Here is an 18,673-nt window from a genome sequence, read left to right as displayed (position 1 = left end):
CTTTCTCACACGCGGTTGAGTGAATGATAATGTTAAGATCAAACAATTGAGTATTACAAAATGTTTACAAAACCGCCGGAAAGTGTGATTTGCCTTTATGAGCAATGCTTGGTGCAATACATTAATACTTCATTAAAAAAACGTCCCAAAATAAAATTTATAAAATGGTAACATTTGCTGCCTCCCCTTCACCACATCCCCGGGATGCTTGAAGTTAATAATTTTCCTAAAAGTCAGTAGTATACTATACTACCACTTTTTACCACTGTCACTTTTTACCCGACCATTAGTCGGGGTGTGTGTACAATATTGATAGAGGACAAGGGTGAAAAGTGGTAGTATAGTACTTGACTACTTTACCTCGGAGTTCTATATACATGTATTACAACTTTTTTCCCCTATCAATACTGTGTACAGGATATTTGGACAGGGTAAAACCACATATATATACTACCACTTTTTACCTCTGTCCCTAATTCATACTGTGTACACTGTATCGATAGTGACAGAGGTAAAATTTTTAGTATATATGCGAGCTCCGACATCAACTAAACACAAAATAGCTTACAATCAAAATTATTTTCGTGTCCGTCTACCCATCATAGTTGCAATAGTTATTACTATATTATTGACTTGGAGTCAAAAAAAATCTAGTTATTACTAGTCAACTGAAATTGATCACAACTTAACATTTTTCAACTTTTTACAACTCGTGGGATATATTTGGTCATTATGAGAACCTAATTGAGTACTATATATTTCTGTCTCTATTACTGTAGTTTTCATTATTCGGAAGTGCTAGCGTAACTAGTTTTGCTGGTTCAAATACTACGGGTGGAAAATCCACAGCTTTAGGACTTTTTCAAAAAAAAATTCCAGAAATTCCAAATTGAGTTTCTTTTGTCGTTTTCCTTCAAAAAATATATACTTTCATATATTTTTCTTTACTTTAAAAGACAGTGATAATAAAGTCAAATACTTTTCCGACAAACGCGATCCTGCGTGCACCCTTCAGCACTACAACAAACTATCAACACATATAACCCACCCACCCCCACACCCCACCACATCCACAGTACACAGTAACACATACACCCCCGCCGGGGTGCGCGAGCAAATGTATCGTGTAATCGTTCTTTTTTGGATACGAAGTTAACACTTTCCAATATGTGACCCGCTTCAAAACAATGTCATATAATGTTAGTAACATGCAGTATAACTAAATAGCACCTTCGCGCGAATTTATTACACTTTTGCATGTGGCAAAATGTTTAGCGCGCTTCACGGCGATTTGTACCATAAACATATTCTGTCACCAAAATGTACTGGATTCACTATACTTCAAGAACTTCCACCATGTCAAAGTAAAATCTACGCCACTGACGACAATGCACACCTACACTCTACAGACACAACCCAAAACATGCACTCGCGTAATGGAAACATGGACGCACCCCTAGTATATACGCACACACCACACATAAAAGTATACATCCATAAACACCATCACGCAAAGAAAAAAAACCTCGCGTGAGTCCTTTAAATTTATTTTACCTTTCAAGGTCATTAAGAATCACCAACCTAGAAAGTTATACTAGTATATACACATCCATAGACTATTACACAGACACATAGTTATAATACGTGTTGATTTAATTTCAAGTATATCATTTGAAGTGTGTGATATGAAAGTTAAACATGTGTCAATGAGTGACTTGTCTAAAAACGATTTCTCCTCTTGAATTACTTACATATATTTGACTAACACTTAATTACAGTATATTTTGCTCTACTTTCTTCAACAATGATATTTTTACACGCGGTATTGAGTGATAATGAGAAGATTAAATATTTGAGTATTACCATGATTACCAAATGTTTACAAAACTGCCGGAAACTGATTTTTTTGTCAAATATTTTTAGAACAATCAAACAATTTTGAAGAGGGTGAGGAAAAAAGGGTCGTTTTCTTTGTTTCGCTCTTGTTCGCTTTTCTCTCGTTTCCCTTCTCTTTCGCAATATATGCCTTATATGGTTTTGATGAACTTATTAATTTTCTTTATTTTATGAAGGTGAAAGACCGCCTGTCAATAAGGTCGATGCCAATATAGCACTTTTGAAATTCATGGCTGGTACGGCCTTTTCCGTTTTAAGCCCACTCCCCCTTGTCTTCTTTGGGGTGTGTATGTGTGTGTAAGGTCGTGTACATTACATTTTGGTAACAGCATCACAAGAGTCATATTGCACAAGAGAGCAATTAAGTAAAATCTAAGTTTGTGAACTAATTTTAACAGGCAAAATAATATTATGCTCCACTGTAAGCACCGTTATAGGATTTTTGTGGGGGTTTGCATGTGGTGTGGGTGGGGTGTGAGGGGGTGCTGTGGGTGGGTGTACTTCGTTTGAGTATGTAGATGGTCGAGTGAAATAAATATTGGGTACAACATCACTCAATCATATCTTAAGAGAGTTCCAAGCTTTGAATAGAAATAATACTGAATGCTCCATATTGCATTGTGACCTTCGACCACTTATGGGAAGCATAGGAGGCATATAAAAAAAATGGAGCCAAATTATTTGAGGTGTAGGATTCCTAAAAAAAAACATCGTTTCCGCTAATGTAGCAAGACAAAATGCTAATTCAAATATAAATATACAGCGCCACATACTGAATAGGGAGATGAATACCAATGCAGTCATCTTAAAGCAGATCGATTGCTGGGATTCCAAGGCGGAAGCAAGGAATATCAAACCTCTGCAAGTGACACTTAAATTAGCACGTGACTTTGTGCTATTAAAATGACCCATTAACTCTGATTACGATCATTTTAATACCCTATGTTGCCAATAGGTGATTCCTGTCCAAAAGCTAAGTACGTCCGGCATCTGTTCATTTTGTCGCCCCAAATTTTTCACGAAGAGGTCCAAATTGTGATTGGGCTACATGTATGATTACAAAATCACAAGATTCATATTTCAAAAGAGTTTGGAGCTTTATTTAGCTACGAAAATATACGTTAGTGAACGAATTGTGATAAATATGCTTCATTGTAAGAACGGTTTAATTACAATAAAAGGAGCGGGTGGGTGGGTAAAGTGTAGAGGTGTGTGCAGAGGTAGGGTGGGGGTGAATATATGGGTGTGGTAGGGTGTTAAAGGGTTTGTATATATTTGTGCGGAGATTTATTTCCCATTTTAATTCGAATGTATACGGTATGTAATATTGCATACGGGTTATATTTTTGGTTTTTATTTTGGGATAAATCAACGTTAGTGGGAAAATTACATGATAATGTTATAAAGATTTTATTTTTGTACGGTTAAGGAAATTTGAACGTTATGGAAATGAATTTACGTGTTTCACTAAAAAGTGCTACCATATACTTACACTTTCTCTTACTGGTTTTTAGACTTTCGTTTCTTTTCTAGTTACATATTACGTTAAATTCAATATCTTATATGTTACGGTTTCGCAACGTCCATCTGTCGTTTGAAATTTAATACAACTTGCATCCTCGACATTGGTTATAAACTACATCTGGTCTCTAGCAGTTTAGTTTTGGCAACATCTTCATTTGATCATCAAATGTAATATAATCGAAGAACTGTATAACTTGATTATGTCAATGGTGGGCAGTTAGGAAACACAAAGATGGTCAGGAAGAGAGAAATTATTCAATTGAAAAAAAACCCAGACAAGACAATACTTTTTGTTTTACCAGTAAATAAACGCTAAACTTGCAGTTTCATTATGCGTTTGTAACTAAAACCTGTACGGTATGCTTTTTGCATCAACTAGTCATCAAATTCTAATTTAGAATCGAGGATTAAGAAACGATAATTTGAAAATTAATAAATACTAGATCACCTAGTAAGAGTACATGATTATCGGTGATAAATGCAAAGTGACTGATGTTGGTAATGAGCTATAACCTTCAGGTTTATATCCCCCTATTATTACAATTTGGCAATGGTTGGGGGAAGTCATCACAACTTTTATTGGCCAATACAAATAGCAGGCGGCTTCAAAGGTCTTAATTAATGAGCTCGCGATATGGTGGTTCTTGTATTCTTTCCTTTTCATTTATAATTTCCTTTATTCTGTTTTTCTTATTGTTGTTTCTTTGTATTTGAACGTTTTGAAGTTAAAGTTTTATATCATTTCACTGCCTGTATTAATCAATTATATCAGTATATCGTTCCACCATATTTGTTGAATTCTTTTGAGTTTTTCTGTATCAAATCAACAAGGTACCATTTAATGAAGGTAAACCTTTGATTTGGTCGTTGTACTTGTGCGAAGAAAGGACTCCGTATTATTATGTCACCGGGGATCACAGTTTGCAGTTTACGTATCGAAATGAACTTCAAGAAAGTGTCTATAATGAGTCCTGCAGGTCTTGCTTTACGCCCACAATGGTATATTATATTGCCCACGTATACTATTCACCCATGATTTTGTGTTATGCACAGGGAGCGGATAAACACAAAATGTTTAAATCGATTGCAGACAATTTTGTAGGCCAAACACGAGCGTTTTAGTTATTAAAAAAATCATGATATGTAAGGAATGTGACTCATTACAATTAATTAGAGGCTGAGATCCCATTGTGTAGACGAGGTACCCACTAAAAGAACTGTCCACGAAGTGCAGTTAGAATAAAACATGAAAGTTCAACATCTTACGAGTAGTTGGGAGCTGTTGGGGTTGAGTGACCGCTCATACGTGTATATCAAAGTATATTTAATGTAAGTCAGCTCAAGCTTGGAGCTTCTGTGGCCAAGTGGTTGCAAATTCTTGTAAAATGTATTAGGGCTGTGCAATAATTATGAGTGAGCCCTGGGGAGGGTAAAATTGAAGGGCAAGATTTTTTTGGCCAGCCAATAAGGGGGCAACCAATGTTTGGCAAACCGAGATGGGGTCAAAGCAATTTTTGACACATATTCATGGGGCGCCGTTTAAATAAAACGCTCTAAAAAGACTTAAGAAAACAGTACGGAAACGCTTAAAGATGCAAATTTTCCTGCACGCTGTGCTCGCAATATATATCGACACCATTTAAGGTTTGGAAATTAGAATTAAAAAAAATTGACATGTGCAAAGGTGGGAGGAGTTTTTTTGGCAGACCGGAGGGGGAAAGCATTTTTTGGCACGCCGTTTGGAAATTGATTGGGCTCATAATTATTATTGCGCCCCTTATTGAATGTGTGAAGGAAGGGTGGGTTGGTGGGAGTGATATCATAAGCGTATTAACTCGTAGTTAACTGTTTATTTACAAGTTAAAAACGGATCTTGTCAAGAAAACAAGTAGGTTGTATACAGGGTGTCCCAAAAAAAAGAGGCCCCTCATTGCGCCCTCTTTTTCAACTATTTTTGAAAAGTTTATCAAATATATTTTGGTATGTAAAGAAACTCGAGTCGTTAGCTTTAATAAACCAAAACAATTATATCAATCGGCTCACAACTTTTAAAGATATGCTCTTTTAAAAGAAATGTGCCCGTTTTGCACTCTGTCCACGGAGAAGGTTTGGCTACTTCAAAGATTGAAAAGGAGTACACATACCATGCATGAATATCAAACATTCCTCAGTGATAACTTTACAAAATAACTTTATTTATGGAATGGGCTTTACCGGTTGGTTTATGGGCAATGAATTTGTTAATAGTGTCATTTATTTGTGGGTAAAATGGATGCCGAATGGGACTTCTTTTGCTTTACTTGCAATTACTTATTTTTTCTTGGTTATTTAAGCCTTTTTTATTATGTTTCTTACTTTCTTACTTTGTTGTTTCTTGCTTTCTTTTTTAATATTTACAACATAAGTCATTTCTGTGTTTAGGATAAAAGGTAGCCCTTAAAGGATGTTTGGTTGTCTTTGGTTCTTCTGAAGTGAGTTTACTGTGCTGCTTTGCCCTCTATCCTGGTTGCCTCCTTGGCGAATACAGGTTTCAGCCCTGGTCCTCATTGCATCAATTGCGTTGCGTACCATCCTTGTCCGCCGGATACTTGCGAATGCATTCAGTAATACGTTTGCGAAGATCTTGGATTTTGCCACAAAGGAAAAATTAAGTGGTGTGAGGTCTGGTGATGGTGTAGGCCACTCCACAGCATGAGCCATCCCAATCACTTTGTTTGCTATCCGTGGACAGAGTGAAAAACAGGTACTTTTATTCAAAAGGGCATATCTTCAAAAGTTGTGAGCCGATTGAAATAATTGTTTTAGTTTATTAAAGCTAACGATTAAATGTTTCTTTACATACCAAAATGTGATGCGATCAAGCAAAATCAGTCGGAACTCGGCAATAATAAATTTTCAGTTTCTTACAGGATAGTAAAACACATTTACAAAGCTGGATTTTGCAGAAAACCCCATTGAAATTGAACAACCAGTTCCAAAAATATGAGCAATTAAAGCGTTTCCAAAACAAGAGGAAACAAAGGGAAATATTTCCTTTATTCGGCTATATCTCAAAATCAATATTTCCGAGTTCCGACTGATTTTGCTTGATCGCATCACAAATATATTTAATCCACTTTCCAGAAATAGGAGAAAAACAGGGCGCAATGAGGGGCCTCTTTTTTTGGGGACACCCTGTATGATGTAATGGTGAGCACTGCTGAGCGGGCGAGACTTGATTGCAAAAACCGATGTTATCATACTCGCTACCATTACCAAAAACAATTTCTCGCTTTGTATCAAGGTGACTCATCACTGTTCACCAAGCCTGCTGCAAAATCCTCTGCATGTGATATTGTTCTGACAACCCAGAAATTTCAACATGTTACTTTTTGAGATTTTGATTTTAAGTAACATTTTTCTTTACTTCTTTACCTTAATCAAAAATATCACAAATACATCACAACGTTTGCCATACAAACCATTTAAAGTGATAAAAATCTTGAAATATTACAATTAATAAACACGTATTAAATATATACGATATTATGAGATAACACATGTCATAACAAAAGTATATTATGACAGCTGGTGGTATTATAAATGTATTAAATTATATTAAAAGCGTTGACATGTAGGCTAAGCAATCTATCATGTCTATAAGTATTATTTTATTAGTAGTAATTTTTTTTTTAATTATAAAGAATATATTTGTCATAATGGGAATTAGATAATATTAACCTATGATTATGTACTATATTAGGGATGAAATCAAAACTCGACCACCGGTTGACCGGCTATTGATTCGCGTTCCCTTGTTTAGAACAGCAGAAACTGGCTCCAACCGCCGGTCGAGTTTTGATTTCATCCCTTAACTAGTTTATTTTGGTCTGTCCTGTATATTTATACGTCCTATGAATCGCTCATGTTACGCGTTAAGTGGTACTAAACCCCCTCAGAAATTTTGTATATTTCTCAAAATAACCACACACTGGTAACAAGTTATGTATATTATAGGGACAATGAATCCAATTACGTCACTGACATTTCAGTGATTCAAGACAAGTGGTTCATCATATATGTTAAGAAATGATGTACATTCTAGCGATACCTCTTTTCTTATCATAAATAACGTACCGCTTGTCTTGAGTCACTGAAATTCCAGTGTAATAACTGGATTCCTTGCCTTTATAATATACATAACTTTTGTTACCAGTGTGTTATTATTTTTGAGAAATATGCAAATTACAAATTTATCAAGGGTTGTAGTACCACCTTAAAGGGTCGGTTTCTCGAAGATATGACACATACAGGATTTTATAAAAGCCTTTGAGTTTCAACCAATTAGTAGTAGTTTTCTGCATAAATAAATAAACATGTATTAAAATGCTAAAAATTACATTTATGTCGCCGGTTAGTTATATATATTTAACAATCTTATAACTAAGTAAAATCAATAAAAAAAACCACAACTTCGTAAGGGCTAGCCCATCGGCTTCTAGAGCCTTGCTTCTTTCTAAGAAACTGGTCCAAGTGCCTAACAGATAAGGTGTTTTAGAATATTAATAGGATATGTTTCTTCAAATGATCATGCACTTCAAAATGGGTTTTGAGGCGTTACTCTTTTCCAAAAGGAATTAAAGATTCTTTCTATAACCCATTTAGCTTCCTCGGGCCAGTTATATCATTGTGTGGTCCAGTTTAAGTGAGCGCAGTATTTAATCACGTGTGTTGCGTGTTTATACGCCTGATCAAAGACGATGCGTCTATAAACGCGCGATGTAACTGCGACAAATTATTGACGTCACCGACTCGATGAAGCCAAATGAACTACCGTATTTTTATTCGTCAAAAGGGGAATATTAAATATAAGCTAATCTTCTCATGTTTCTTATATTTCTTTTATCTGCAGAAGAAAGTGGAATTGCTGAAATGGCAATGTGTGAACCCAGGGAACAAGTAATTGAAATACCTTCAGAAAAGGATGAAATTAATACAATGTATTGGCCGCCATGTGTAACCCTAAGACGCTGTGGAGGTTGTTGCCAAAATTCGCTTTTTCAATGTGAACCACAAAGTAGGCAAATTATTAATAGAAGGGTACGTAGCATTTCAACTATCTTTTATAGTTGCAGTTGTTGTTTTTAGTATTATTGCGGTGCATTATCAATTTGATCTTCATTATAACAAAACTAATTTCCCTCATGAATACAATAACTATATCCCCCCCCCTGTGCACAATTCAATCCTCCCCGAAGAACGCGAACGCAAGGCAGCTATTTAAAAGCCAAAATGTACGATATCCATAACATTTTTATTTTTATTTTATTATTCTTTACTCAAATTGCTGAAATAATATTAGTAATAACTGTCGGGTTCATTTTATGCCGAAATAATAAGTGAAGAAACCTCACTTTATGCCGTTTAACGTGCAGTTCTATGGTAGACTTAATGTCTGAATATGATGACATTGTGTTAAAAATAACATTGGCTGATTTCAGCTTTATGCGGGGGCTCGAACACGCATCGTCACGTACGAAAGCATTAGGTATCCACAGGGTAGTCCACCAATTGGAGTGTTTCAACCGTTCTACTTTCAACCTGTCCTTAAAATAGTTATTTTTATCTCGATTAATTGGTTGATTGTGACGTCGTTGCCATGTGACGTTTGTAATGTTTCCGTGGATAGACACATAGACTCAAGGCTTTGTATCCTGCTACTTTACCATCTTAATAAACTAAAATTTAGGTCTGATTTAAGAAATACACTGCGAAGACACAGAGATACTCGCGTAAAGCAGCGCAGTAAACAATGATTATCTCTTAACGCTGCACAATAACCCTATAAAAATAACTCATGAAGAATAAGTCTCATGGTTATCGTATTGGTATGAACAATGCCAAACTGCTGAAAAAATGTTGGTAACTAATTATTCCTAGGACATTTGAGATCGCATTTTAAATCCGATTTATCCGTGATGTATTCTAGCCAGTACAGCAAGCTTTTAGTGTTTGTAAACAACCTGACATGTGTCATGCATAATTGTATTCAGTCAGTGACATTACCAGTAATAAGGATTATGCCACTATTCTGAGCTTATAGAAAGGTTATCAAGTCATCTGGGCAATATTTCGACTTGATATATAACACAGTGAATTAAGCTCACAGCTGGCATGCTTTGGGAAAAATGACTAATTCCCATAGGCATGGGTTGTCCTATCAAATGAAATGAGCAATATAAAGAGAATGCTAAAACTCATTAGCCTGTGTATCAATTATTTATTATGAATATTATATTAGACCCAAGATGTACCCAACTGACATTTTGTCAGATAATACCCTTGGTGTAGGGCATAACTACATGTATATACCAAATCACGCCATGGTAGCTTTGCGACCATTTTATCATTTTCCTGAAATTGCCCTCTCCCCGGGACTGCTCTAGATCCGCCACTGTGTGTCCCTCACTTCCCCTCCCTGGACTGCTGTATATCCGCCAGTGTGTGTCCCTCACTTCCCTCCCTGGACTGCTGTATATCCGCCACTGTGTGTCCCCTCACCTTTCGGAATGGATTGACGTGTAAGATTACCCGGGGTAACCTTACTATTTTTGTCAAGCCCCGCAGTTGCTTTCGTACAAAAAATCGTGCGTTTGTCTGGGGAAAATGCTGATAACCTTAAGGGCTGGGGTATGAACGTTTGGACAGTATTTATTGTGGGACATTAGAGCACATCAGACATATCGAATTGCATTCTGAATACGAAGAATGTCATTCTGATATCAAATAATTTTGATTTTTGAAATTCGCAATTTAATACACATTTTATGGCAAATCATTAAAATTGATATTTTTGATATTTAACAGTACTTGAAGTCAACTTTATAAATCTGATGATTTATACTTAAAGTGTATGTAGGTGGGATGAAAAGCCGACGATCAATTGAAAATTTTGACCTTTCGTATTGAAGATATGGATTTTTTCCCCAAAACACCAAAAAAAATTAGGTCTAATTTTTATAATTTGTCATAAAATTTGTATTATATTGTGATTTTCAAAAATGAAAATTATTTGATATCAGAAAGACATGCTTTGTATTCAGAATGCAATTCGATAGGTCTGAGGTGCTCTCATGTCCCACAAAAAAATACTGTCGAAACGCAATAAACGCTCATTTTAGATCCCTTAAATTGCCGGCAGAATATTTGAGGCAGCCAATTCCTTTCATTTGATGTTTGTTCGTTTGTTTGGTTGATTTTACCACGATGGAATCAAACAGGAGTTGTGGGGAAGAGAGTTGGCTAGACGCTCATGTATCGTTAAGTAACGGGTTGAAACTAATATTATGGTCACGTTCCTTTACAGTTGCTAAACACGGTTGTTTGATGTCATAGTCATTTTAAAGAAAAGTTGAACAATGATGGCGCTATTTATCTTAAATCTTGTTTGCATCTTTACAAGGGGAAGACAATTGTATAATGGTATTAGAACATCAGAAAAAGACTAACAAATGGCAAAAAAAACTTTAAAACTTTAGATTTAAAATATATGTAAATAGCGCCCTCAATTTGTATATACATAAATGTACAGTTTATGGAATAAATATATACCAGAAAAAAGCAGAAAAAGATGAATAATTTGATATAGAAACGTGTTTCTGTTGGTATTATATAATATAATGTTTTGTTAGAAAAATGAATAAATTATCACATCAAACAACCTTGTAAAGGAATTTAGAGCAATTATTTTCCAGGGAACCATCATAAATTTTTGGTGGTTATGTTCCCCGGAATTTTGAGGTGGTGGGTCTTTGGGGGCTGATGTCATACCGGTTAAACGTGGTATTTTGGAGCTACGAACAGGTAAAAGGGTGTCTTTTTGGAGCTGCGGACAATAGCGCCAATCCGGCTTGAAATGGGGAGGGGGTCAGCCTAATTTGTTAAAACCTGGTTGAAAAGGGAAAAAAAAGAATCATCCCCCCCCGGATTGACGCCCATGGCTGCGAAATCCCAAAACGGGGTCTTTCCGGAGGAACATACCCGTATGATTATTTGTGTTAAGTGCCCCCAACCGCGGGATAATTCTCGTCGCGGAGTTCTCGTTATTGTGGGGAGAAGCCTTCTTTATTTTCTAATAAAACCGTAATGTGGTTTCTTTATAAACAATCTTGTTTTGTCATCATAAACTGTCTACCGCTCAATACCATGCATATAACTACGACATAAATATCTTTGCACTTTGAAAAGCGACCGTAATTTGTAACCTAACACTGCACATGGTCAAATATAGAACAGCAGAAATATATATACTGGAAAATTACCATTTGAATAATATTCTAAGACAACAAGCTGAGCCAAAATACATGTATCACAAATATTAATTTTGCTATTCTACAGGTTGTTAAAATGATTTACAATCCTTCATTTTATGGGATGTCATTGCATAGCATCGTCACCAAAGAACTTATTGAAGATACATCATGCAGTTGTGAATGTAAAGTGAAACCAGAACACTGTAATCCTGAGACACAAAGACATCGAAATTGTCAATGTGAATGTGTAGTAAGAAAACAGTGTCCACCTAGAATGAGATGGGATCAAGTACGCTGTCAATGTGTTTGTGACACACCTCAATTTCAAAGGTAACTTATCACGTAAATCACTCATTATGTTTCACGTTCGTAGGTAAATGCAGATGCAAATGCTCATAACATCATACGTCAAATAACATTGAGCTAGTGAGGTAGTCAAATAAAGTAACCCGGTGGTAGTACAGACGTTTATTAAAAATGTCAAAAAAGCTGGATAAAAGTCTATTATATGTATCTAAAATATAGCTTTTTTTTTTGCATCCGAACAAGAGTTTAATTTTAGAAGTATCTTGGTGCCACAAAACAATAAAAGGGTAACTGTGATGTCGTTGCACGTGTAATAGTGTAACAATGTGTAAAATGTACATATACTGCGCCAATAAAGTATCCTTACAATTTCCAAACTGAACAATATTTAGGTAAATTTGTTTTCTTAATAGATGCACTATCTAATCCTGCACATTATGACACCCCGTTGAATCCAATGTGACTTCAAATAGCAAAGTTACAAGCATTTGATTAGACGAAGGTCCAGTTTTAAAAGTGACGTACTGGCCTATTCAAATCTCCACAGACTAGACATCTGGTTTGAGAGTGGTGAATGCCTAATTTATGCATTTGGCTTTAATTCAAGACAAAAGGAACAAAAGAAAACTGAAACAAAAGAACTGACAATTAAAATGAAAGACGAAGGTCCAGTTTTAAAAGTGACGAACTGGCCTATTCAAATCTCCACAGATTAGAAATCTGGTTTGAGAGTGGTGAATGCCTAATTTTTGCGTTTGGCTTTAATTCAAGACAAAAGGAACAAAAGAAAACTGAAACAAAAGAACTGAGAATTAAAATGAAGTTATGAAAAGTTCAGAGAAGTAAAAACTGAAATAAAAACTGCTTTAAATAACGCTTCATTGAAGAAACTGTGTTGTCTCTTTGTTGCGCTTGTTGGAATCTTTTTGCGCCTTGTATAGGCCAGTTTGTCACGTTTAAAACGGGACCTTCGTCTATTCAATTGCTTGTAACTTTACTTCTTGAGGTCACATTGGATTAAATGTGGTGTCATTAATGTACAGGATTAGATAGTGCATCTATTAAAAAACAAATTCACCCCAATATTATTCAGTTTTGAAATTGTGATTATTTTCCCAAGTGTAAGGATACTTTATTGGCGCAGTATGCTTTGAATATACTTGTTCAACTCTCGTCTTAACAACCCCTTAATATATTTTCTTGGTGCATTAAGGGGGTACTACACCCCTGTGGTAAATCTGTGACTATTTTTGCATTTTTTCCAAAAAAATAATAACACACTGGTAACAAAAGTTATGTATATTATTGGGGCAAGGAATCCAATTACTGCACTGAAATTTCAAGACAAGCGGTTCAGTATATATGATAGGAAAAGATAAGAAAAATAACGAACCGCTTGTCTTGGGTCACTGAAATTCCAGTGTAGTATTGGATTCCTTGCCCCTATATTATAAATAACTTTTGTTAATTGTGTGTTATTAGTTTTTGAGAAAAATGCAAAAATAGACACAAATTTATTGAGGGATGTAGTACCCCCTTAAAGTACTCAAAATAGCTACTAAATCATGGTAAATCAAAGGACTGACAATTTAGCGAGGGAAATTGACCTTTTCGGTAATCCCATAAGCCTTTGCGAGTACACCGAGATGTCCTTATGACGACATCTCAGGTCAATTTAAAGCGACCAACTGACTTAGGCTAATCAACGGACTGTCATTTTAGCGAGGGAAATTTAAAGCAACCAAATCACTTTGGCTAATCACAGGACTGTCGGGGGAAATTTAAAGCTGAAACGAATATACCTAAAAAACTTACCGTTATCAACTGTGTACCATGTCTTACGTGGCATCATTATATAAATACCCTTCTAATAAAAGAACATGCTCAGTACATACATACACATTCAATTCTTAATATAAAACAAATCAAACTCATAGGTTTATCGAGGGAAATTTAAAGCGACCAATTGACTAATCAACGGACTGTCATTCAAGCGAGTGATATTTTCCCAAATGACTTGTCAAACTTTCTACTTTCTATATTGTGCAATCACTAAAAGAACATGCTCAGTACATGCACAAACATTCAATTCTTATAATATGAAAAAAATCAAACTCATAGGTTGCATTAATTTGGCAGGAATTGTTAGACAAAATGGGTCGAAATTCATTAAATTATACCAAATGTCTTACGCTAATCAATGGACTGTCATTTTAGCGAGGACAATTTAAAGCGACCAAATGACTTAGTTGCCTTTTTATTCCTTAAAATGAGAGGGGCAATTTGAGATATATTACAACATGATAGAACAAATTTTAAATTTTTCCCCATAATGACCTTCAACCCCTCTTGGGAAGCATAGGGGCATAGAAAAAAATGGAAACCAATTCTAGTTTTATCATTTGAGGTGTAAGGATGTCAACAACAACAAAAACAGGTTGCATTAATTTGGCAGGAATTGTTAGACAAAATGGGTCGAAATTAATTAAATTAGGTCAAACTTTAAGGCGACCAAATTTTAGCGAGGGAAATTTAAAGCGACCAATTGACTTAGGCTAATAAATGGACTGACATTATGGACTGTCATTTTAGCGAGGGAAATTTAAAGCGACCAAATGACTTTTAGGGGCATAGAAAAAAATGGAACCAATTCTAGTTTTATCATTTGAGGTGTAAGGATGCCAAAAAGCATTGGTTCCACTTATGTAACTAAACTAGATGCTAACTCAAAACTCACCCAATAACGCCATGTATTAGAAGGTAGGGGGTTGAAGCCCACCAATATAAAAATATTGTAAGTGATATTGAATTCAAACGTGATATTTACATTAGATTAGTGATTTTATTCCATACTCGCATGTTTGTACGATTTTATCCAAAACCGGCATATTCATTAGTTATATAGATAAAAGTTTCCCAAATTTAGGGCGCACTTACATTGGGCTATTCCATTTGAAATCCATTCACCTACTATTGACGACATGACCTTGGGGACAGCAAAGAGTAAGGGTCATTAAATGACTAAAAATTGGTCAACAATTGACAAATGGGGACGAAAACTTGGCTTTGCCCGCCCCCCTACAATGGGATAAAAATTGGCAATGGAGAAGAAATGAATGCGAGCGATAGTAGGAGTAGATGAATAGTCATATTAATATAGAGCAAGGTTAACTTTCCTTTCTCTTTGCTACTCTTTTTCTCTTATTTACAGATTACGTCTATGCTCAAAAAAGAGACACACATTCAGCGATAATGAATGTGGATGTGTATGCAAACCTCATCTAAGACAACAATGTGTATATCCCAATGTCTTCAGTGAAAGAAAATGCAGGTTAGTAATAAAGTGTTAAACTTTCTCGTTGATGCGTTTATATCTCTAATCTGTCGGTCGGCTTGAAATTCATCTGACATTTCAAGTTAATTTGAAGAAATATACACATTCTGACATTGGTAGGCAAGGAGATGTGTATGATAATGCTTAAAAAACACACAAACAAAAAATCAAACAAAAACAAACATAAAGATGATCTAGAGTTAAAATTTAAAAGATCACCCAGGTCATATGAATCAGGAGGAGGAGGAGGAACCATTCAATGAAAACTTTCGCATAGATAATAACGTATTACGTAATAAAATGATAAAAAAAATACTATAAGAAATAGTACTATCGTGTATTTTTATCTTTTCATCCCCCTGGATTTTCTTCACAGATGCATAGCACCAAGAATAAGAAGACACATACAGAATCTACTAATTTCAACCTGATGTTTCCTTGTGAGATTGAGTTGTTTGTTGTTTTGTTTTCACCACTTTGTTCATTGGATACAGGATTTCAGGAAGGTTTTATCTTTACAACCAAAGATTATTTTCACTGTGTGATGTGGTATAGTCATTTTAAGTGTCATTATCAATCCATTCTTAGTCAAATGTGTCGTTTTGTTGTTGTTTTTATTTTATTGTTTCTTGTTTTCAGTTCCATTTTGTTGTCATTGTTAATAAGAGGCTTGTAATATGTGTCATATTTTGAAATTGTGTAAATTTAATCTATACGTCACAAAAATGCAAACAAAATATTCAATAATTGTTGTTATGTGTTAATATTAGATAAGCAGTGACTAACTGTATGGTTTATTCTATAATTCTCTTTTGTTAATAAGATAAATGATGTTTTATAAATTATGCTGTTGCGATATAATGTATAGAAATGCTCTAAGAGATTTGAGAGATTTTATAAGGAAAATTCTTGATACCCTAATTAAATTTTTATTTATTATGTTTATTATTGTGCTGTAATGGGAATTTGTAATGGCAATTGATTTGACAAATCGTTTATACATTGCAAGCAATAGTAGCTGGATGAGCTTGTAGTCCGTGTAATTGTGAAATTACATTAAAAGAGATCAGTGATCGTGACCATTTTCCGGGACAATTCTGTACCATATCGCGGGCAATGGACGCGGTTCAGAGCAATTTTAACATTTACCTAAACTTTACGAATTCATTAAAGACATACCTCTAATTTGCGGCGACGACTTTGACATTCATCACCACCTGGAGACTGACAACGCAGATCAAGACATATGTGACTTTCATTTTCCCGACGATTTGGATCTTATCATTCCAGAAAGACACAGACGTTGTTCTCGAATACTTGACTGTTTCCGACATGTTGACTTCGAAGGCCGGCATGTTGGCTTGTTGTTTGTTGTTATAGATTTTTATGACATCCGCGACAATAAAGAGCCCTCCTTAATTCCTGTCTTAAATTGGCGTTTTTGATGGAATGATCAATCCATGTAAATGTTCGACGGGAAATCTAGAACAAAGAAGGGTATGAAGCTAAAATAGGTTAACTTATTAAACATTATCTCTTTTGTTTGTCACTGAACCAATCAATTGGAACATTCAAATTCAACTTTCTATGTTACAACTTGGATTAATCTTGTACATGACTTTCTTTTGCTAAATTATCAACATTTAATGGTGTTTATGTCAGTAAGCATTTAATGGCAGTTGAATCATGTTGTTTTGAAACATTGGTGACACCAATTGGTAGAGTGCACTACGCTTAGCCAAGCACAACACCTCGACACTCATTACAAATTATTGCTAAATTTATAGCAACTGGCAGCCTGGAGTCCTTAAAGTTTTCAAAAACTGACAAACAGGCAACCTATGGCCCTTACCAAGAATACATGACACAGCTTTGGCCTACATATGACCTTTCGGACAATATCTAGATGCACTGTCAAACTTTATAGAATTCTAGGAAATTACCAAAAGGGATCCCCAGGAATATGACTCATTGACGTTATCGAACAGACATTTTGTTGCTTGAGAGTGAATAATTTCAATTTTGCTGATTTAAGATTGACTTGACAATGACATTTAACGATATTCAGTCTTTGTGGTATTCTAATGACAATTTCATTTGTCCCGTAGGATATTATACATTGTAAGCCCGCAATTCAAATTGTTTTAAGCGTTTATAGATTGGTGTCAAGCTGGATCAGCATTATACGTGCGCCATACATGAACTATTGGTCATATTGCCAGCTTGTGTTCCTCAAGGGTCCAACTTTGGGCACTTTTATTGACAGTTTAATTTAATCATTGCTTTGGATGCGATTAGAGCAAAAGAAATGTCCAGCAGATGTATTATAAAGAAGGTAAAACCCCTTACAACAATGTTCAATTATATGGAATTCATTCAGATTTAAGATATAATTAATTATTATATAATTGTTAGATGTATTAACATGATATGACTAACTCTACAATAATTTGATCAAAATGCTCAAATTTATAATATACTTAATATTAGTTTACTTTGAGCATGTTTATAGTGCCTTTATACGGAAAGATTAAACTGCAATATCCATAGATTTCGCAGTACGGTAAATACAGTTAGCAGCCTGGACAACCGATTCTTTAGAAATGCTTAGTCGCGCTGAAAGTCGATCGATACATGTTAAAATCAGCACAATTCAGAGATACACCTTTTTGCTATGAAATTAATTTTCTCGGTCAAATATAAAGCAATATTTTTTTTCTTCAGTAATGTCAGTTAAAAACTTGGTGCTTGGATATACATTTTTTACAAATCCTGGTGTTAAAATTAAGCATCAAATTGTGTCTTTTAGTGTGATATTTTGATTTTTATAGGCCTTCAGTTCGCCCGCGAGCTTTTTACGGAATTCATTTTTAGCGTCTCAAACTAATATAGTTTGCTAAAGAAAGATATTTCCCACCTCTGTAAAGCACATCGTGTGGGTCTATATATTATAGTTTTGTTAGAATTTCCGTTTTATTTTACCCTTTTTCCTTCATACTCCGAAAATGTCTAACTCATTACTTTTTATCTCGAGAGCAACCAACAGAAATAGTCGATATTTCCTTTGTTGTTTATCCAGGTCAATTTTCCATTGAAAGCAAATTGCCCGACCAGCGATTTGGTAGCCCAAATCCCCAATTGAGTGTTCTGGTTAAACATGATCAGTAGGAGCGCTATAGGCCTGGGAATTTCTTTGCTATATTGAAGTTCTAGCAACACTGTAGCCATGCCGGTATTCCTATTAAACCCAGGGATATCGATCCACAATGCTAGTATTAGCCTTAGATTTCACTCGTTGATTTTGAAAAATGGTCAGCCGGCA

General features: G+C 35.2%; 1 protein-coding gene across 1 annotated transcript; it reads left to right on the top strand.

Annotated features, from left to right (window-relative positions):
* The first annotated feature begins 2,076 nt into the window (after positions 1-2,076).
* On the top strand, positions 2,077-18,044 carry LOC140166133 (vascular endothelial growth factor A-A-like). The gene is made up of 5 exons (XM_072189522.1): positions 2,077-2,132; positions 8,312-8,499; positions 11,797-12,041; positions 15,229-15,348; positions 15,728-18,044. Exons 1-5 carry the CDS (start codon positions 2,126-2,128, stop codon positions 15,780-15,782), a joined length of 615 nt encoding a protein of 204 aa, XP_072045623.1. The 5' UTR covers positions 2,077-2,125; the 3' UTR covers positions 15,783-18,044.
* Positions 18,045-18,673: the final 629 nt, after the last annotated feature.

Source organism: Amphiura filiformis, chromosome 1, assembly GCF_039555335.1.
Source record: "Amphiura filiformis chromosome 1, Afil_fr2py, whole genome shotgun sequence".
In the NCBI taxonomy this organism is placed as follows: Eukaryota; Metazoa; Echinodermata; class Ophiuroidea; order Amphilepidida; family Amphiuridae; genus Amphiura; species Amphiura filiformis.
The sequence above is the reverse complement of the archived record's forward strand: the minus strand, read 5'-3'. Positions and strand labels throughout refer to the sequence as shown.

Coding starts and splice junctions, on each gene's coding strand:
- LOC140166133 (XM_072189522.1), top strand. Junction 8,500..11,796: donor GGCAAATTATTAATAGAAGG/GTACGTAGCATT, acceptor GCTATTCTACAG/GTTGTTAAAATGATTTACAA. Junction 15,349..15,727: donor TTCAGTGAAAGAAAATGCAG/GTTAGTAATAAA, acceptor TTTTCTTCACAG/ATGCATAGCACCAAGAATAA.